The sequence below is a fragment of the Asterias amurensis genome, chromosome 2 (genome assembly GCF_032118995.1).
Source record: "Asterias amurensis chromosome 2, ASM3211899v1".
NCBI classification, from domain to species: domain Eukaryota; kingdom Metazoa; phylum Echinodermata; class Asteroidea; order Forcipulatida; family Asteriidae; genus Asterias; species Asterias amurensis.
In genome coordinates, this window is record NC_092649.1 from 21,418,251 (window position 1) to 21,440,837 (window position 22,587).

The following is a 22,587-nucleotide window of genomic DNA, read 5'->3' on the forward strand; positions in this document are numbered from 1 at the left end:
CTTCACATCTAACAAGCTACCACTATCTCAAGTTTCAAGACTCTTCTCAAAACATTTTTTGGATAATTAATCTATCATTTATTCTTTTGTTCCTCTGCTGCGCCCTTAGACTAGAGACTTTATTTTGGAGGTTAGGTGCTATAGAATTAGAAAAGCAGTTGTTATTAATGTTAATTAATGTAGAGACACAAGAAGGAGAGCCGGTCCTCTATTGTCTAATTAACAAAGGACAAACATTCGCCAAAATAAATACATACAATAAAATAATAACTGCAAAGCTAAAAAAAGACGGCTTCTCCTGTAGCCTGTACAGGTTTATTTTCTTCAACCCGTTAGTAGTTGCGATAACATAACCCTCCTGATCTTCGCTGCGGGAGGAGGGTTTCGTTATCGCAACAACTACCCATATACCACAAAATATACAGTAAATGCAAACTTGAGCTTGTTGAGCCACATTAATAAGAAACCTTACTAGGGGCTACTACTATACACCAAGTTACACAAAGGACAACTGCAATCACATAGTTTTGGGTTCAAATCTAAGCCAAGCTAACCGCTGATTTTACATTGACTATCTAGCTAGAGTAGTTGTCGTCTAGTTGCTTGCTTTGAAAATTTATTAAGTGATTTGTGCAACTTATTAAAAAAATACGGTGTTTGGTTGGACGTAACGTGATGATGTAGTTAAAAAACAGTGAACAATAAATATGACTTTTTATACAGTGTGTTGTTACTTTATAGTTAAACTTGTTTGCGTGAGATTGGCATCAGGTTTTATTTTGCCCACTTATGGAAGCCCTTAAAAAATTTGGCTCACCCGGTGTGGCGGTTTCAACTTTCCGATGTGTTCAGTTTTCCGATTGACCAAATACGGTAGCATTACGTCATGCTATGCCTGCGCACAGCAAGCGAAAGTAGTCCATTTTTAGTGTCGTATTGAGTCGGTCGTTACCCTCCGGTAGCTGTCATGGCGGCGTCCACGAGTCGAGTACAACTAGCGGTAAACGCGTGGATCGTATGAATTATGAGTTGTTTTTTATGCAAGCAGAGTGTGACCTGCCTAAGTTGTACCCATGAATACATGTAAAGATGGGGCAAGAGATTATGTGACTACACAGAAAAGAATCGTAATATATAAACAATGTGGGGTCACTGCTGAGAGAAGTACGTTACTCGCCAGCGTACTCGCGGCGGTATCTGAGAGGTCACCTGGAAAACTGAACACGCCGGAAAGCTAAAACCGTTCGAACAACGTGATGATATTTCTGACTACGTCGCCCGGAAAACTGAACACGGCGGAAGACTGAAACCGCCACACCTGCCTGCACTGGATGCTGTACACAGATTTGATAATCAACACCGCCCTCTTTTGTTGGACAAAAGAGAGCGCTGCTGGAATTTCCTCAAAAACATTCGCGCCACTATGATTTTTACAAATTTTAAACGTTGTTTTATTGTAAATGTAATACCCGATGACGTAATTATGATAGGCCTGTGATGTCTTGATACTAAGGTTCAACTAACTGTTACAAATCATATGTTGGTGATAAGGTTTTTCAAATAATTATTTTTGATAAATATCGAGTGCTTTGCACCGCGAATTGTCGGAACGAACTCGTGACGTCACTGAAATGCCTATTTATATCCATTTGTGGGAGTTTGCTGAGTTCCCCATTGAGATCATTCAAACTAACAAACAAACAAACAAACAAACAAACAAACAAACAAACAAACAATGCACTGTCGGAGCGTGCTCAAAGAAAGGTCACAAAAAGGTCAAAAATCAGGGCTCCAGGCTCCTAGCCCACACACCGCACACGCGATGCGCGCCTCCTGTCAATACACACAAGTGACACGGCATGGTCTAGTACTACACGTCTACGCATTAATCATTAATGTATTGTACCATTAATTTAATGGTACAATACAAATAATCCGATCAAAGTAGGGTCCTAGAAATCACAATAATTCGGATAAACTGAGGGTTTAAACACAAAACAATACTCACAAGTGGCTCTTTGAGCTTATCTCTTCCAAATGAATAGCTTTTGGAGCATGGCCAGAGCCATGCTCCCTATACAAACAGAGAGAAATCTGGACCAAATAAGACAAGTGTCAAGACGAAGAAGGTGAAGAAAACAAACGTGATTGTCACGTGACAATCCAAAAGTAAACTTTTGTACAAGTTCAACACTGAGGGCGCATGTGGGAAAACAATACGCTTTCACGGATAGCCAGAGTATGATAAGAAAAACAAAATTGCAAGCAGGTGTCTCTGGGAAATCTGTTTAATCATTGCCTTTTGAGAGTGACGTCTACATGTATTGTGTGCAAATGTTATTGTGAGATATGAATTAAACATCTCTGTCAAAGTGAGTACAATCATAAGGCACGTCCAAGATAAAGAAGAAGAAGAAGAAAAAAAAAAAAAAAAACAGTTGATCGTCCGGTTTTGTTTTTTTAAAAGAGAAGGATGAGGATCAGATTTTTTTTTAGTTTATTTCTTTTTGAAGGTGGCCGCCAAGCATTTTAATTCAAACAGGCCACTAATGTTATAAAAATTTGTGCTTTAAAAAAAAAAAAACTTTTTGTTTGTAAAAAAAGATTTCTTTATATTGCGGCCTTAAAGGGTTTATGTACTATTTCCTCACAAAAAAAACAATGTTCACAAATTTACATTACTTACACAGTTTGAAAATTATGATAGTAGAAAGCTTCCCTTGAAATTTTACTTACTGGGGTGATTCAGTTTTTACCTGCTAAAATAATTTAGGTCTCTTGAGACGAACGTTGTTTTGTGACTTGTTTTACTAATTTCTTAAAAACTACACAACTTCAGTTAGTAATATTTGAAGGGAAGCTTTCCACTATTATTATCTTCAACCCCTGTAGGTTTAATATTATAAATCTGTGGACATTTTGAAAAAGTACCCGAATCCTTTAAAAAGGGAGGGCGATCAACGTTTAACTTTAAATATTATGCTCAACATTAAAACATTGTTTTGTATTGCTTGAGCCTAAATGGTGCATGAAATTGAAACAAAAACCCATACTCACTCCATAATATGCTTGCCTTTTGACTCGGAACGGATTAGTCGACGCAAATGTCTGGAAATAATATAAAGACCTAGAGGTTATAATCTGGAGAAAACGTTAATCTTGTTACAACAGATGTTAAATTAATTTGCATCGGGGATACAAAATATTCGTTTTGTTTTTGTTTTACCCACACACCGATGTGTGTTAGCACATACTCAATCCTGTCTCGATAGTCTGAAAATTTCAAATGGGACAGTGTGACTAAATAGCAAGTCGTTGTACCAGACTTTATTCAAACTCGCAAATGGCTTATTACCCAACGTGTCCAGTGCCCTTAAACATGCTTAACACTTTTGGTCATTACTCAAAATAATTATTACTATTAGCATAAAACCTTACTTGCTAATGAGTAATGGGGAGAGGATGATAGTATAAAACATTGTGAGAAACGGCTCCCTCTGAAGTGACGTAGTTTTCGAGAAACAAGTAATCATTCCCACGAATTTGATAGCGAGACCTTAAATTTAGAATTAAAGGTCTCGAAATCAAGCATCTTGAAAGCACACAACTTTGTGTGGGGACAAAGGTTTTTTCTTTTTCCATTGTTATCTCGCAACTTCGACGACTAGTTGAGCTCAATTTTTCACTGGTTCATATAAATTCGTTATGATATAAAGTAGAGATACACGACGTGAGAAGATTATTAAAGTCTTTCACAATTTCAAAAGGTGTCCAGTGCCTTTAAAGACAGTGGACACTATTAGTAATTGTCAAAGACTAGTCTTCACAGAAAATTTGAGCTCAATCGGTCGTCCAATTTACGAGCAAATAATGAAAGAAAAAAAAAAAACTTGTGTCACGAAGTTGTGCGCGTTCAGATGCTTGAACTTGAGGTCTCGAAATCAAAATTCGTGGAAAATTACTTCTTTCTCGAAAACTACGTCACTTCAGAGGGAGCTGTTTCTCACAATGTTTTATACCATCAACCTCTCCCCATTCATTACTCGTAATCAAGTAAGGTTTTATGATGATAATTATTTTGAGTAATTACCAATAGTGTCCAGTGCCTTTAAAGTTTGAATGACACTGATTTGCTAGCGACATGTGTACATCATCAAGCTACACTTGATGCCCTTCAACCTGGACGACCTATTCCCGGTAATGGGGAACCATGTTGTGCATAACCCATATCTGTCGATAATAAGGGTTTAATAAAAGCAACTTTATTTTGGGTTTTGCTTTCAGTCAGAATGGAATGATGGCAACGCAGTTGGTTTGGCTTCCTCTACAAACAGTCAACAAGCCTGCTGAGCAATCTATCCCTTTTCGAAACAATTTTAAAACATTAATGCAAGTTATGATTTCACGGAAAGGGACAGCATCGGAGGCTGAAACTAATTGTAAAGATGAGTCTGATTCTAGTAAGTTTTACGAGATAATTTTGATATAAATTTTAAATAGGGCCTGGCCTAGCTAGGTTAAAAGATTCCAGAGAGAGTTACATGCTTTCATGCTAAAATGCTGAAGGAAATAAATGTAAGTTTGAATGAAAAAATGAAAGAATATCGAGGAACTGCATACAAACATTTAATCTGCCACTGATTAGTGATAGTTAAGTGAACACTTAAAAAAAAGTAGGACAGTTCTTTTCAGAACTGAGAAGTTTCCCGAATTCCGAAAATCTACTCCTTGGTAGGGAAAGAACCAAATCTACCTGGCAAGTAGATATACACATGGTGTTAGCGCAACTGCAAACCAAATTATGTGTTGTTATACCTAACCACCCAATTTCTAGAATTCCAGATGTTGTACCTATATAGTCATTGGTATATGCACAAGTTTTTCCACATGTTTTTTAAAAAGCATTATCTGTCAATCTTATCAGAGAAGATTATATTTAAAGGAACACGTTGCCTTGGATCGGTCGAGTTGGTCTATTAAAAGCGTTTGAAACCGTTTGTTATGAAATTAAATGCATATGGTTAAAAAGATGTTTTAAAAGTAGAATATAATGATCCACACAAGTATCACTCGAAACTGTACGGTTTTCCTTTTACGTCGCGAACTATCACGGTCGGTCATTTATGGGAGTCAAAATTTTGAGTCCCATAAATGGCCGACCGTGTTAGTCGACAGGGTAAAAAGAAAAACCGTGCAATTTCGAGGCATATTTGTGTAGATTATTGTATTCTACTTTTACAATATCTTTCCAACATATACATTTTACAACAAACGGTTACAGAACGATTTTCAAAGACCTACTCGACCGATCCAAGGCAACGTGTTCCTTTAACAAAAATATTGGACAGTTTTATGCCTACAGGTTGAAGTGCAACCTTGATGTAAGTTTATCCTTATACTCTTTTATCTTTTCTTATTCAACATCGGCTTCTTACTATTAGTTATTGGTAAGCAAATCATTTTCAATAATTTTGTTAAAGGGCCTATTTGTTTATATTTCAAAAACAAACTAGTAGAGGTCACCTTACATCACAAGGCCGGACGGCCACTTCAAGATGAGTGTTTTACACTTATAAAGGCAGCGGAATCCATTGGTAGTTACTCAAAATAAGTATCATCATAAAACCTTTCTTGATTACGAGTAATGGGGCAAGGTTGATAGTACAAAACATTGTGATAAACAGCTCCTTCTGAAGTGACGTAGCTTTCGAGAAAGAAGTAATTTTCCACTAATTTGATTTCGAGACCTCAAGTTAACTTGAGGTCTCGAAATCAAGCATCAGAAAGTACACAACTTCGTGTGACAAGGGTGTTTTTTTTTCTTTCATTATTATCTCGCAGTTTCTATTAGACCGATTGAGCTCAAATTATCACAGGTTTATTATTTTATACATATATGTTGAGATACACCAAGTGAGAAGACTGTTCTTTGACATTTGCCAATAGTGTGGGCCAAGACCCAAAACAACTGCCATTAAGGGAGAAACGACTCCCTCTGAAGTGACGTAGTTTTCGAGAAAGAAGTAATTTTTCACTAATTTGATTTCGATACCTCAAATTTAGAATTTTGAGGTCTCGAAATCAAGCATGTGAAAGCACACAACTTCGTGTGACCATGGTGCGACAAGGGTGTTTTTTTCTTTCATTAATATCTCGCAACCTCGACGACCGAAATTTTCACAGGTTTTTTTCTATAACTGTGACGACTAGTGTTTGACAGTTACCAATAGTGTCCAGTACTGTCTTTAATATGCTGGATAATAATCGAACGTGTGTCATGTGACAATAAAACCCACTTCATTTTCAACGAATAATTCTTTTACTATTGCAACCTTGGTAACCGTGATACGAAAACTCGATAACAACTTCAGATGATTTCGTCTTTGAAATCCTAACAGTAATATTTGAATGGTTTTCACACGATCTCAGTGTCAGTGCTAGGTGCTCTACTCTATAGGAAGGAATTCTTGTTTTTGTTAGGTAGCCTGTAGGATAACCTTTATCGAACTTGCTACGTGAAATGTTTGCTAAGGTCGGATTCTCAGTGGGAGGCCAAGGCTAGATCACTTTGTTCACCATCAATCAAAGAGAGAAATAAACAACATCAAGCTTTCAAGAAAGAGTTTGTCAAAACATGTAGTCTCAGTTGATTTATTCTGTTCTTGGAATTTTAAACAGCTTACAAAGGAGCGAACAAGAAAACCATGCTAAAATACTAAATTGGTCCATCAATTGGTATTTTGATTATAACCTGCACTTTGGCTTAACAACTTTCGATTCAGTATCAAAGTAATTATGGCGCACAAAGGGAACTTTGAGTATGTACTAAAACGTTATACAAATCGTAATGTGCCTGTAGGCTAACTCGTAAATCTTTTAGATATTTTCCCAAAATAAAAAATACCATATAGACCTATTATTCTTCACAGGACTCGGGAAAGTACCGAGTATTATGTGACGTTTGTTAAAACGAACCCGAATATTCTTCATTCCTGATGCTTCTGTGATAGGATTCGAACTGTACTTAGCTACGGGGCAAGCTCAGAATTCTAGTGGTAGGACATGTACTTTAGAATTGCAAAGGTAGTGGGTTCGAATTTCACCTGAGCTATATCTCTCTGGAGTTTGTCCACAATGACTCAGGGGGTACTTATGGCGCTTATACACATATCGGGCCTTTCACCTCTGTGGACACAGGTAAGTTTGAATCATATCTCAGACCAGGGCCCAATTTCATGGCTCTGCTTACCGCTGAATTATGCGCTTACGATCACAATTCTTCGCTTACGTGCAAGCGCCGAATTTCTGCGCTAGCCTTGTATTTTTGTAGAAGCCCAAATTCGCCGCTAACCTGTGAAATACGCTTGCCGTAAGGACGGAATTCCTTGCTTCCGTAAAGCGCCGATTATGTGCTTACGGCATGGATTGGGTTTTCAGTCCAATTGGGTTTTAGTTTTTTTTTTCCAATAGGGGTTTTCCTTGCACATCTAAAACTGAAAAAATCTTCCAATTTTCTATTCTTTGTGATACTTTCACTAATTTAGATGTTTGAGTTTAACCGTTGTCAAATCCGCTTGTGGAGTAGCATGGATGGATCAAGCGTCATGTTAAGGCACTTGACACCTTTGGTAATTATCAAATAACAGTGTTATCACTTGGTGTGTCCCAACATAGAACAACAAATCTGTGAACATTTGGACTTAAGGGTGATCGAATTTGCGAGAAAATAATATGGACAGAAAAAAAACCTTGTTATACAATATTATTTGTGTGCTTTCAGATGCCTGAAGTCTTTATATATAGTTGAGTGAGAAACTAGCTCTTTCTCAAAAACTACGTTACTTCAGAGGGAGCCGTTTCTCACAATGGTTTGTATTATCAACAGCTCTCCGTTGCTCGTTGAACAAGTTTGTGTGCTGATATAAGTTGAGTAATTACCAATTTAGATCTAAAATTGCAGATACGAGCATTAGAAAGTGATAAAGAAAAGCCTGCACTCCGCCATTGAACTTCTTACCAACGAAAAGCAGCATATAAAGGAACAAGTTGCCTTGGATCGGTCGAGTTGGTCTATGAAAAGCGTATATGTAATTATCTGTTACAGAATGCATATGATTAGAAAGATATTTTGAAAGTAGAATATAATGATCCACACAAGTATCACTCGAAATTGTGTGGTTTTCCTTTTACCTCGTCGACAAACACGGTCCGCCTGTTAGGGGAGTAACATTTTTTACTCCCATAAATGGCCGACCGTGTTAGTTCGCAAAGTAAAAAGAAAACCACGCAATTTCGAGGCAAATGTGTGTGGATCATTGTGTTCTACTTTTTAAACATCTTTCTAATCATATGCATTCTATAAAAGATGTTTATATATACGCTTGTCAAAGACCAACTCGACTGATCCAAGGCAACGTGTTCCTTTATAGGTCTACGCGCAGCCAACAACGCAATCACCGACGACTTTCGACAATTCAATGACATGGTCACCAGTAAACAACAATAGACAGCCACAAAAAAGCCGATTCCCGGGCTATTTTTGTAGACCGATCACCAGCTTCCAATCCTATTGTTGAAATGTCAAATCGTTTCACCGCTTTGTCTGATGAAGCTGGATCTGTCTTTTCACTTGGTGTATCTCAACATAACGCACAAAATGAGAAGGGTTGCTTTCCGTATGGCGCCTTCACCTTTTCACTCACTTTTACATAAAGGGATATCTCATTGTGGTATATTATTTCATATCGAACGAAAAAGTGATGGGGCCATACTTGAATATTTTCCAATAAGAAACCTGTGAACAGAAATTGAACTCAATTTGGTCGTTGAAGTTGCGAGATAATAATGGAAGAAAAAAAAAACCATTGTCACACGAAGTTGTGTGTTTTAGATGCTTGATTTCTAGACCTCAAAATCAAATTCTGAGGTCTCGAAATCAAATTCATATTAGTGGAAAATTATTCCTTTCTCGAAAACTACGTTTCTAAAGAGGGGGCCGTTTCGCACAATGTTTTATACTATGAACAGCTCTCCGATTCTCGCTACCATGTAAGGCTTTGCTAATTATTATTTTGAGTAATTACCAATATTGTCCAGTGCATGCCTTTAATAGGCCCTTATAGTCTATACCGGTAGGATAAATTCTAAAATACAGCTATCCCTTACCTTTGAATATCTGGCCTTTCGTAAAGGCCTAGCAATCCAGTCTTTCTGCGAAAGGGCATGTATACCAGATAACATCAACAGAAATAACAACGCACGATGAGTCGACGAACCAATCATTTTAATCAAAACGTCAGCCAGAAAACTGAGAAATGACTTTTCAACATTGGAGAACGGTTCAAGTTTTATGTGTGTTCCGTTGCTGACTTCAACTTGACAATGTGAAGCTGGGAGCCGCGGTGATAAAACGAGTTCTTGCCAAGAGATGATCGGGCTATGTGGAGGTCCCACCGGGTTTGCCAAACATTTACTGTTTGCACTCAATGGACAGTGGTAAAGGCCTAAGTGCGGCTGGCAATGAAGATCTGACGTCACTCTTCGAGGCTCAACGCCAGAGACCGGCCTCCAGCCGGTGTGTATCTTCACCTTTCACCTACACCTTTCACATAGGGTGCGTTCGTTTAGCTTCCATGGGTCGACCCCGTGTGTGGCGTTTTTTTTTCCAGGACGAACGTGGGTAATCATCTGCACACGTTCGTCCTGGAAAAAAAAAACACCGCCACACACCGGGGTCGACCCAGGGAGCTTCCCTGGGTCGACGAACGCACCCATAGAGATACGTCAAACTCTACACCAATGTTACATATTTATATTAATACATGCACACGCATGCTTATATTAAAAACATACAACAAACTTTTTAAATCATGTTTTTTATTCTGTTATTTGGCTGATATGTGACATTTCCCAATTTTGACTAATTTCGGCGGCCATCTTGGCGGCCATCTTGAATATCTATATCTCAATTGTGTTTAAGGACCGTCTAAAAGGCACCCAAATACATGTTGTCAACTACTGGGGGGGGGGGGTGCACGCGGGGTCCCCGTACATACTCGACTATGTACTGTATACACAATACAAACGTGTGGACACAACATGCAGATGCAAAAGTAAGCTTTCCATATCTGTGTTTTGATTGGTCCGAGGTTTGTCAGCGGGGCCCAAATCACCCCGACCAATCAAACCACAGCTATGCAAAAGCCAGAATTGTCCAAACTGTACTTGGGACCGGTCCCAACTGATATGTGAAAGTTGGAACGCTTGGATACAGAGATCTGTCGCACACAAAGCAATTGGAACCAGTGGTGAGGAACACAACTGTAACACTCAAATTGGGACCAGTCCACAGTTGGGACAATTCTAAAGTTGGCCCGGAACAACGTTATATGGTTTGTCTATTCATAGCACTTCACCTTTGCTCCCTTTATTTGAAACAGCCAGATGAATTCACGGGTGGCATCAAGAGTCAAGGAAAAGGATATCGGGTTTATAAATGGATTTAATTGGAATGAAGCAATAGCTTTTTGACATTTGCCAATTATTTTCCAAGAAGCCATATGGCAACGGGTACACTTTTTCAGATTATTTGTAGCATATGGACGACATACATAATAAGTTTTATTTGTTCAAGGTTGATTTCTTAAAGTCGTTTTTAATTGTCCCTTCCTTGTATGCCGTATAAACAATTACAGTGCCGTAGCTGATGTTTGTTAAAGGAACATGTTGCCTTGGATCGGGCGAGTTGGTCTGTGGAACGACCTGCCTCTCACCCTTAGATCACAACCTGACATTTCTTCATTCAAATCCAATCTCAAAACTTACCTCTTCAGTCAAGCCTACCATTAATTTTTCCCTTGGTCATATTTTAGCGCAGTGAATAGTTTTCTAGATACCAGCGCTTTATAAGATTTATTATTATTAAAAGCGTTTGAAATCGTTCGTTATGAAATGCATATGGTTAGATAGATGTTTTAAAAGTAGAATATAATGATCCACACAAACATGTCTCGAAATTGCACGGTTTTCCTTTTGTTTTGCGAACTATAACAATGACCGACCGTGTTAGCTCGCGACGTGTTAGTTCTGCTCGGCGTAGAATACGCGGACTGTAAAATAAGACATAGGGTGGTCACGATCAAAAATAGATTTCCCTCTTACTTTCATATTTCAAGGACCTTTACACCAAACTAACAACTGGCAAATTTTTGGAAAAAAATTACGTTATTGCCTTGGCAACAGACGAATAACTATTTCAGATTGTGCCAGATTTTATGTTGCAATGAAAAAACACTTTAGTTGGTTTTGGGGCAAGGTCAATCAAATATGAAAGTTTAAAGGAAATAGATTTTCAATTTTGTTTTTATATTTGTCATTTTACCAATTTTGCTCTTCGATAAGTATGTCTATCCAGCCAACGGTCAGCATAAGCAGCCACGAATGATGACATGAGTTCGTCTTGAAACATGACGCCAATATAAATCACCAGTTATCCATTCACTTAGACTTGTGGACAAGTCGTTAATGGTCCCACGCGGTGAGATTATCGAGTGATCTCGCGAGAGCAGCGCCACAACTCGACTATCTCATCGTGTGGGAACATTAACGACTTGTCCACAAGTCTACCATTCACATGTACGGACATGGCCACGCGTAGCCTTTCATCAAGGCCTTCGTGGTTTGAAGAGCCACGATCCCAAGCGACTGGAACGGGATACCATGCGTCTGCAGTTCCAGTCGCTCCGCTGTTTATGCCACTAAGACCTTGACAAAATGCTAGGCCACGCCCAACTCTCCGCCTATCTTCCCGGCTTCACCAAGACTTTATTTAAAGTCTGAGACTGCGGTTGTTTTCTCTGCATCAGCCACGCAGAATTCCCGGCAGATTTGCTACCACGCTATCTAACTGAGATCTAAGACTAATGACGGAGGTTTATCCACAAGAGGGCGCTGTTTCAGCCAATATTGTTTCGACTATAACACATACTTGGATCCAAGTCTGCAATAGTCAGGATCTTTACAATATTAATTAAACTCAGACTCCAGTAAAAGCAAACAAGACACACTTTTTGAATAACTGCTGCAGTCTAATAACCAACTGACTTTATTTAATAAAAAATAACAATATGGATTATAATATAATGTGCACTTCTCCATAAAACCGACCAAGGCGCCTACAGTGTATTAAGCTATATGAGTCTATTACATCGCCACGAGGACACTTAAACGCGGATTTTGGGTTTGTCTGCCGGAGGTACCGCAATCAATTATACCTACATGAAAATGCAGATCGATCAACTGCGAATGAGAGGATAAGTTGTCACAGTTATGGGTCCAAATTATACACATAGCTCATGTATATGCATGCTATACAAAGGGAGACTTTGGAACGCTAGGTGGCAGCAGACTTACCAGGTTAGTTTCCATAGACCTTTTCGCAAATACTGGGGCGCGCGCGTAAAGCTTGGAATTAGGTGCATTGTATGTGATGCAACCATTTGGGTCGACTTTGTCCATGAGAAGCACATTATTTGCACTTACGGAGAGCTATTTCTGTTCTCCTTATCGTTTAAGCTGCCATTGGGAGTTCATCTTTGCTGAACATTATTATTGTTCATTACATGGAAAACTATTCACAACATGTTGCCAACAACATTCAGAGAATTTGTACTTTTTTAGAATCTGTTCACCCAGTTGGAGATTTTCCTTCGTAACTTCTTAAAGGAGAAAGGATCTCCAAGTAGCAACGATAGAAAGCCTGTTAATAGCAACTTTACAGAAAATCATTTTTGAATTTTAGAATTTTAGTCAAAACTGTTATAAACATCGATGTGACGGATACAACCAAGGGAAATCTTCTGGTATACCAACAGTTTAAACAGTTCAAGTTAATACCTGATAATGTTCTCTATACAACATGCCCATTAGCGTCAACATGACCATTGTGTTCTTCATGTTAGTTAATTTTCTTTTCGTTATTGCACGACAGGTGCAGCACGCTCGTTAGAGCGTGCCATGATTACGTAAGGTTTCCTTTCACATTCTCCCTTAAAACGGGGCGTTTTCAGCTTAGCAATCACTCTCGGTAGAGCAACTTACCTCGCTTCCCACCGCAACCCGCCCTATCAAAAAAAAAAAAAAAAAAAAAAAAAATGCTCGGAGAAAGGATAGCGCGACCTACGTCCAACATCCTGGTCGCGTCCACGGTCCCTCCACAAGTTGGGGGTTTTACGTGGCCACTGAGCGCTGATAACTCAGCCTGGTGTTGGACGCCGAGCTTTTGTTGCACGTTTTTCAGTAGCAACACCAAATTAAGTGCATATTACACGCACTTGCTTCTATATATTCTGAAACGACAGATAATTTTCCTTATCTCTGAATTTTTGCAGACCGGCTAATTTAGCCATGTATTAGCAATTATTGCATATACATATATATAGCTTTTAGGCTATGGTACGGAGCACAACTTTTGCTGCTCTCTTTTTACTTTGTCTGTTTCAGATAGATGGTTGGCACTCTCTCATTCAGCAACTGACCCGGAACTAAAGCAACTTGCCCTTGGAGCCCTACCAAAACTATTAATGTCATCAAGAGCACACTCAACAACGATAAAATACAGCAATAGTTGGAAACGATGGGAATCATGGGCTTCATCCAAGACCGGCGTCAAATCATTTCCCGTCAACCCAACAGATTTCGCCCTATATTTGTCTTCATTTTATTCATCCGGTCATAAAACGGCAGCAGATTCTGCAGCAGCTGCTGTTGCCTGGGCACATAGCTTGGCTGGATTACCGTCACCTACAAACGATCCATTGGTCAAAACAACCATACAAGGCTACAAGAGACTCACAGCCTCTACCCCAAATCGGAAGGAACCGGTAACACCTGAAATCATGGCAAAACTTTATAATGCTCACGGTCAACCTAGTGCAGCATTAGGCGATTTACGCATCCTATTCGTATGCTTTGTCTGTTACGCAGGTTTCCTTCGTTTCAACGACATCAGTAATGTAAGACGAACGGACTGTAGTATACTCAGTGACAGTCTCGTCATACATTTATGCAAGTCAAAAACTGATCAATACCGCCAGGGCAATAATATAACAATTGCAAGAACATTTCAGCCAACCTGTCCAGTTGTAATCACAGAACGATATTTCCAAGCAATGGGCGATCCTGACACTTCTCTTCTACCGGTACTTCGCAGAATGACACGTTCCAAAACCGGTCTCGTTCCTACTACTCATGGGTTAAGCTACACCAGAACCAGAGAGATTGTACTAGAAGCCCTCCGACCATTCGTTCCAGATATTCACAAGTTCGGACTCCATAGCCTGAGGTCAGGCGGTGCATCCGCAGCTTCAAAGGCCCTACTCCCATCTCACTTAATATCCATGCACGGAAGATGGAAAACCGAAAAGGCCAGAAATGCATACATAAAAACTGATCCGCAAACACGTTTGCTCCCCTCATCTGTACTTGGAATTTGAAATTGAATTTAATGAGATTATGTGAATAATTGGCTAGTTAAGCCGACGAGAATAATAATGAAATTTAAATTAAATGAGTTGAATTAAGTATGTGAATGTCATGAATAAATACTATGCGAGGCGAGCAGCTCCGCCATTACTCTAAATACTATGCGAGGCGAGCAGCTCCGCCATTACAATGTTCACCAAAACATTACGTTTGTGTTGTTTTTTTTTTGTCTATTCTTTAACTTTACATGAGGTAAATTTAGAAAAGAAAATAATTTTCTAACGTAAGAATGGAGTAAGAAAGTGTCCTTTGCCATGCTATATATAGCCGCTGTTTTGGAGTAGTTGCATTTCAAGAAAAGCATTGCTTCACATTTATGAGTGATGACACATCTTGTCCGGAGTCTTGGCATTACTGGGGAAACTCATGCTACAGGATCACTTAGACGACATTTCCCTGGTCTAAAGCTAGAGACGAGTGTTCTAGTGGTACCAACCTCTGATCAAGAAAATGAGTTTATATCACAATTTATTTTAACTTATGGGAGAGTATGGATCGACTGTAATGATTTAGAGGTAGAGGGGACAGTGAAGTGCAGAGAGGGTAACGAAGACGTCGCTTACAGAAACTGGTACTCTTCACAACCAAATAACCGGAACGGAGATGAAGATTGTGCGGTCTTGACTACAATGTGGGGGAGTATTAAGGGTCAATGGCATGAAGTGAACTGTTACAGCCCATTACCAGCTCTTTGCAAAATGGCTGGCAGACCAGTCTTTCACGTGTGACAAACTGAACACCGATTAAGCTTCGAGTCGATTGGGTAAAACATTAGGTTGTGGTTTAGTTCATTCTCTCACGGAGTCTTGTAATTTTGGTGACGAGGTTTATTTGGAAACAAGCAAGAGCTACGCATACCACATTGGGTGGTGTTCAGTCATATAAAAAACGTTTATCATGAGCGATTCGAGAAGAAAACGATTGTGTAGGACTCAGTAAAAAAAAATCTTTTTATGTTGGCTTGAAGATATTAATGTTGCGTATTACTGCAAGGCACTGGACACTATTGGTGATATACTCATCACAGTTGTTAGCATAAAAACTTACTTTAAAAGGCTTTAGGTCTGAAGCCCTTTTATGCATCTAAAAGTACTCACCAATTTGTACATTTGTTCTTTTTTTTCTTATTTTATTCTCTTGCAAATTCAATGACTGGTGTCCAAAATGCTCAGTGGTAATCCATATATTAATGAGTACTTGTACAATACGGGAAAAGAAGAAGCAGAAATTGATTTGATAGTTGGAGTGCACCTGCAAGAAACAGTTGTTAGTTCGGCAATAACAGTACGGAGAGGGAAATCTGTCTGCCGCAGTGTTATGTCAACCGTTGGGAAATTTAACGCTGGCTGGAAGAGAATGTTTCAAAGGAGGGCGCTATCAAAAGAAGGTTGTACACAATTCGTTTTGTTTTTGTGTTTTTGTGGTTTTTTTTGTGTTTTTTTTTGTGGGGGGGGGGGGGCACCGGTCTACACTGCGTGCTAATTACTGGTCACCAGTTGCTTGCCGTTGTTGATGGACCGAGCCGAAAGGTTAATTTTGAGAGGTTTGGGTCGCAGGTTTTTGTTTTTGTTTTGCGTGGTCTGGTTGGTAATGGTTAATTTTGAAGCGTCGGGTTTGATTCTCGAGGGTTTGGGGGTTGTAAAGATTTTCAATTTTAGGATCGGGGTTAGGGTAGCCCTATATAGGACTCTTTCTCTGTACACAGGAATAGAGTCCTAACTATTGAGGCCCGTTTCTGGGGCGGAGAAATTTCACAGCTTCATAACTTAAATCTTACCTGCAACAAGCCACTAATTTCAACATATTCACATTCCATGGCGGCATATATTTTTCTGCGGTGGGTTTTGGTCCTCATAAATTCCTCACAAATCCGTCATTTTCGTGAAATAATGCAGCTTCCAACGTAAACAAATTCCCGTTTCGATCGTTTTCTCACAGTGTATACATTCGCGTGCAAGACGCATGAATTCTTGGTCACCGTATCTTGACTGCACAGCTTTAACACGCAACACAATTCAAAATGTGCGCGTCGTGCGTCTTCCGTACACACGGCAGACTGTGAGAGTACGAACAAAAACGGGAATTCCTTAACGTTGGGAGCTGCATTATTTCATGAAAATAACGGATTTGTGAAGAATATATGACGATCAAAACCCACCGCAGAAAAACATATGCTGCCATGGAATGTGAATTTGTTGAAATTGGTGCTTTCTTGCAGTCAAGATTTGAGTTATGAAGCTGTGAAAATTTTCCGCACCAGAAATGTACCCTGATGTCCAGGACGTCACTGTAGTACAATTCGAAAGTGTAAGGCCGCCAGGGCTAGGGGTTAGGGTAACTATCTGTGAGGGGTAAAGGTTGGTTAGGGTTAGTTTTAATGGTGTTGTTTTATTCAGGTGTCGTGGCAGGTTATAGAGTGGGGGTAAAGGCCCGGTCACACAGGCCCCGATAACGAGAACGAAAACGATAACGATAAAAATGCACGCCCTCGATTGGTTGAATGAGCGTTGGGCGTATTCTGCGTGGAGCAATTCAACCAATCGCGAGCGTGCATTTTTATCGTTCTCGTTTTCGTTCTCGTTATCGGGGCCTGTGTGACCGGGCCTTTACTTTGCACAAGTCATTTGAAAAGTTGAGTAAAGCACAGTTTTTTGTGCATAATGTGATTTATTTTAAGCTTGCAGTGCTGAGAAATTATTTTAAAACATAAACAACATCGATACCACATTATACTTATATTTCTACATCAACTAATTACTAGCTTCGGTTTCCAACTTTATGTTAATGTTTAAAATAAACAGTTAACCGGTTCATTATTACCTAACTAGTATTGTCGATACAAGAAAAATGCCAAAAACAAAATTTTAATTGCACTTTATAGCGAATAACTCTAAAACAACAAACCATACTTAATTCTGCCCTATAACTTTAAGCTCTTTTTTGATTTGCAAAACAGTGACCCAAGGGGGGGGGGGCATTACCATTTCGTCCCATAACCCACTTCTCTGACAAACTTAGAAAACGTTACCATTGCATGAAACAAAAAGATCTTATTTTGTTGAATAAGCAGCTCATTTAGAAACCGACATTACTTCATTATCTCAGTAAGTTATGAAAGCTGTTGTAAATGCAAAACCTGCAAATATTATTGAACGAGGCCTGGTTTTCAGTAATCAGCTCAACAGGGAGTACAAGGGGCTTTTTCAATAACCATTTTCTTTAATATGGCAGCCGCAGTTATTAAAGATTTCCTTGAAATATTTATATTCATTTTGCAAAACCTTTAAATAAAAAACTTGTGAGGTTCAAAAACGACTAGAATATCTTTTTTAAATGACGTTACTACTCCGTTTCAAGAAAAAGGAAAGTTAGGGTCATGTTTTATACTGAAAACTTGATTATAAGAGTGCTTACGTTAATGGTGACGTCACTAATGGTGTCTGTGCTGGAAATGTACTAACATAACTGCCTTCTTTGTGAAACATTTTCGAAGCGATGACTTAATATTAGTTAATATTCATTAAATTATGAATTTTACTTCTACGTGTTAGTTGTTACGGGCACTATGAACAATAATATAAATATTAAGTGATTTAACCAGGAAGATAGGAAACAATTTCCATGCCAGTATTGCTCCGTTTTTAGTTGCAAGAGACACCGAGACAGATAAGCTAAATTTAATATAGTTTGATTAAAGTAACAAGATGGATACTCCATGCAACATTTTGGTATTGTTTTTAAAACAATTTTTAAGTATAGTGGCTTTGTGTTTTACAAAAGCTTACCACAAAGCGAATGAGCAGTTAACTACATACCCTATAATCCTCGTAACAAGTAGTTATCCAAGAATATTGAGCAACCTTTCGAAGGATATACAGCACTGCATGGTTACACATGGCGCTGGCATATTAATTTGGTGTATACATCACATCCAAAATCGAACCAGCCTGAAGCAGAGCCTGCGGCGCAACCTTCGTCGCCGTCACTATTTGGCTCATCATCATCCCATCTCTTGTCCTGCACGTCAACAGTACCTTCACCATCCAAACACACCCACGTACCTAGAACAAGTAGATAACAAGTAAGTAGGATTTGAAACTTTGCATGGTGCAAATACGATATGGAAAGGTTTGCGGTAACACCATCTCTAATGAGTTTGGGTGGTTCTAAAAAGAACCACCTCTATTTCCCACCTTCGTGCATCACCAAGCTAATCCGCATCAACAGTACTTAAGCAGCATAAAGTATCCACTGTACTTAAGCAGCGTACAGTATAAGAGGGTATGTTCAGACAGCGTACTAACTTAGACCCGAACCGGTCTAACTTTTACGAGCAGCGGGGGGTGGTCGTAAAAATAAAACCCCCTTGCGTTCAGACAGCACAGAGTTAAACCCGATCCGGTTTATCTTCGGTTTTAAGAGGTCAAAGTAGACGCGACCCCGTTGCTCTAACATCCGGTTTTATTCATCAGATTCACGCACCGAGTATGCCGAGATGCTGAGTGCCCCATGCCCTGGATGATCATCAGGGCATAATTATTGGATACAAATGGCTCAATCGAACGCGGCAACAGTTTTACGGTTGGGAGTACACGGGCACTTAAAACAAACATGAACACGACTCGAATTTTCTTTTTGAAACAAACAAAATATTGATACAAACCGTCGAGAAAACTCACCAAAATATTGTCCATATTCCATGAAACAGAACACGTTTCATTTTTGTGTTTTGTTTTATACCACTGTTTCCGATTTAAATACTTTTAGTTTGTACTTCAATCGATTGGAAGTTGCGATCTCTCAAAAGCTGGTGCCGCGATTTTTATTCCGATTCGTTCATAAACACAACTACACACGTGCAAGTTACGTAAATACATGTACTTTGCAGTATTTTCCCAACTTCCCAACAACAACGTGGTGATATTGCTGGCGTAGGGAATTTCCCCTACACACAGCCTCGCGCCCACTGCAGTTCATTCTCCTAGATTGAAAGTACAGCACGCTAGTACCGGTGACAGCAATAGAAAGGCACATCCACGGGATCGGTGATGGATAACTATGGGATATCAGAGAGTGATCACTATGGGATGGCAGCGCTGTACATGTGAGAAGCATTACAAAATATGCTTCTTCTCTGCGCTCGTAGTATACGCATGAAAAACAGTTTAAATTTATTATAGGACACTCAACAAAAAAAGCTTGAAAAATATCATTTTGTTTCAGAATTTAATAAATCATGGGCGTGGGCCTGTGTTAAACTGCATACACCGATCAAGAGGGTTTCGCCAACTCGGTAAGCGGCAAGCAAGTAATATAAGTACTCGGTGCTTTTCAGCATCAGAGGCAACAGAAACCGTATACAAGCATTCCGGGTCCCGGGCGTGTGCATTGAACCACACAATGGGTCGTCCGTTGTGAGTTAAAGGAACACGTTGCCTTGGATTGGACGAGTTGGTCAAAACAAAAGCGTTTGTAACCGTTTTGTATATAATGCATATGGTTGGACAGATGTTTTAAAAGTAGAATACAATGATCCACACAAGTTTGCCTCGAAGTTGCGTGGTTTTCCTTCTACTGTGCGAACTAACACGGTCGGCCATTTATGGGAGTCAAAATTTTGACCCCCATAAATGGCCGACGTGTTAGTCGACGAGGTAAAAGGAAAACCACGCAATTTCGAGGCATGTTTGTGTGGATCATTGTATTCTACTTTTACAACATCTTTCTACCCGTATGCATTTTATAAAAAACGGTTACAAACGCTTTTCAAAGACCAACTCGACCGATCCAAGGCAACGTGTTCCGTTAAAACCGGATGTCATTCTGTCCACACGCAGTGTTAAAAGATAAACCCGAACCGGTTTAGACTTAGACCGCCTCGCTGGACGGTTTAAGTTTTGGGGTTTAAACCCGATCCGGTCTAACTTTATTTGCGTTCACACGCACAAAAGTTGAACCCGAACCGGTCTAAGTGGACTTAGACCAACTTTAGTACGGCGTGTGAACGACCTCGTCCAGCTTTCTCCAGAAGACGATCAGAGCATACAGATCGAAACGTCGAGTTGAAACCAACGGTTCATTGCGGAACCAACCCAACTCATTTAGAGATAGTCATTACATGGTGTTATTATCGCAAACCTTACTATAAATTAAAAGTACAATTCTCATTACACCAATTTTGGGGGAATGGCTTCACAACTTCACGCTTTAAGGCCTTTCGTGTAACTCTGTGTTCTTCCCAGCGTTACTGGTTTTAAAGATATGTTTTACATTATGATGCAATTTTTATTGAGTTCCACTTATTTATATCTCTTACGAATAAAAACTAAGAATGTCAGTTGTTAATTTCGTTCAAGTTGATCTTTAATTACCAGACCGCTGCACTTTGGAACTTCCAGCCTGTATATTGTTTTCCACAAAGACTGTCACAGTTCAAGATGAGCGTCAACAGACATTCCCTATTCATTTAGATTGTCCCCTAATTTTATCGGCCATGTGGCATAAAATCAAGCTAATTATGAGGACTATATATTTAGCTTCATTTCTAGAACTGTGTTTACGAACCTTCATTTTCAATGTCGTTGCAACCAATCCAGAAACTGTTCCAACTGCACATATTGAGGAGGTGTTGTATCTCTTCTTTGGACTGAGGGACAACCATCACCCCACCCAACTCAAAACAAATCTGTTTTCCCTCTTCCCATGTAACGAAGTCATCATTCATCTTATAGCATTTGTCTTGCCACTGGCTCCAAGTAGGGGGGCATTGCGGTGTCCCTCCGGTGATGGGGGCCTTCTTCCAACACCTCCCATTTACGGCAGCGTAGTTTGCCATAATTAAACCAACAACACCAAGCAGTTTGCTCGCCAACATTTTGCAAACCATCTCTTGACAAATTGAATTGCTGCCTGGTTTTATAACCAAAAAGGTGCAACCTTCACAGAACGTAACCTTGCCAAGATCATTAATTGCCAATAAAACTAAGCCCACCGAGTCTCACAAAGAAACAGCGCAGCGAGTTCTTCAATAAGTGATAAATCCATCACCAATCAATAAAAAAACTATATAAAATTTAAGAAAAGATAATCAAGCGTGTTATGGTGTTGAGTTTGCATAATAAGCTGCAAGCGATGTAATACGAAATAGACCGATTGCGCTACACAACGTCACGTGACCTGAGTTTGGTATTAAAGGCACTAGACACCATTAGTAATTGTCAAAGACCAGTCTCCTCACTTCGTGTATCTCAATATATCCACAAAATAACAAACTTGTGAAAATTTGAACTCAAGTGGTGTTTTTTCTTTCATTATTATCTCGCAACTTATACGCCATTAAAAAGGCTACCACAAAAATAATGGAGCATGGTGTTGTTCTATTCGCACTGAAGGGAGTGGAAAAACGAATACAGAAAATTACTACACTGTATTAAAGTCACCTGGAACAATAATTGTTTTTCTTTCAAACATAGAGTATATGCTTACGAACAATAAAACAATTTTTTTAGTAATTGTTTGTCACGATTTATATGTTTAAAAAATATATAAAGTTGTTTGGGGGACTTGGTTTATTTATGGTAGCATTTAAGTGTGAAATTCTCAGGTTTATTAGGGTAAATTTCTCTGCCAGTAACACAACTGAACAGACAACTAAACAGACAATTTTCCATTTTCCCTCAACATCTATTCCAAGTGAAAAACTGATTTTCTTAGAAAAATGAAGAATATTTAATAGTGTGAGAATTTGCCAATTTAATCCAAGGAAACCACAAATCATTATCACGTCAGTGTTTAATTTTGATATTTTTCTTGAGTTTGTATCGATTGTATAGTTAAAGTCACCTGGAAAAATATTTTTTTTCGTTCAATCATAAGAGATATGCTTACGAACAATAAAACAATTTTTTTAGTAATTGTTTGTCACGATTTATATGTTTAAAAAATATATAAAGTTGTTTGGGGGGCTGACTCTGCCTACCCTTTTGTGACGTCAATCGAGGCAGACTTTGCCTGCAATGCGAATAGTAAACACACGTGCAAAGTACA

At 39.1% G+C, this 22,587-nt stretch overlaps 4 protein-coding genes across 4 annotated transcripts in view; 2 read left to right on the forward strand and 2 right to left on the reverse strand.

The window, feature by feature from the left end:
• The window catches only part of LOC139953692 (uncharacterized), a 49,419-nt gene extending 39,922 nt beyond the window's left edge, over positions 1 to 9,497 (reverse strand). Inside the window, exons 1-2 of the mRNA XM_071953210.1 lie at positions 9,166 to 9,497; positions 3,058 to 3,108 (exon numbers count right to left, since the gene is read on the reverse strand). Coding sequence (XP_071809311.1) covers positions 3,058 to 3,108; positions 9,166 to 9,282 — 168 coding nt within the window. The 5' untranslated portion in view covers positions 9,283 to 9,497. The remainder of the gene's footprint in view (positions 1 to 3,057; positions 3,109 to 9,165) is intronic.
• Positions 9,498 to 11,051: 1,554 nt separating this feature from the next.
• Positions 11,052 to 14,674, forward strand: LOC139952563 (integrase/recombinase xerD homolog). Its single transcript, XM_071951742.1, has 3 exons — positions 11,052 to 11,110; positions 12,989 to 13,022; positions 13,440 to 14,674. Exons 1-3 carry the CDS (start codon positions 11,052 to 11,054, stop codon positions 14,490 to 14,492), a joined length of 1,146 nt encoding a protein of 381 aa, XP_071807843.1. The 3' UTR covers positions 14,493 to 14,674.
• A 190-nt stretch (positions 14,675 to 14,864) lies between these two features.
• Positions 14,865 to 15,269, forward strand: LOC139952571 (lectin BRA-3-like). The gene has a single exon (XM_071951754.1). It carries the CDS (start codon positions 14,865 to 14,867, stop codon positions 15,267 to 15,269), a length of 405 nt encoding a protein of 134 aa, XP_071807855.1.
• Positions 15,270 to 18,047: 2,778 nt separating this feature from the next.
• Positions 18,048 to 21,620, reverse strand: LOC139954497 (C-type lectin domain family 4 member M-like). Its single transcript, XM_071954312.1, has 2 exons — positions 21,106 to 21,620; positions 18,048 to 18,602 (listed from the first exon to the last, which is right to left on the reverse strand). The coding sequence occupies exons 1-2, from the start codon at positions 21,425 to 21,427 to the stop codon at positions 18,430 to 18,432; spliced, it is 495 nt and encodes a 164-aa protein (XP_071810413.1). The 5' UTR covers positions 21,428 to 21,620; the 3' UTR covers positions 18,048 to 18,429.
• Between the last annotated feature and the right edge of the window lie 967 nt (positions 21,621 to 22,587).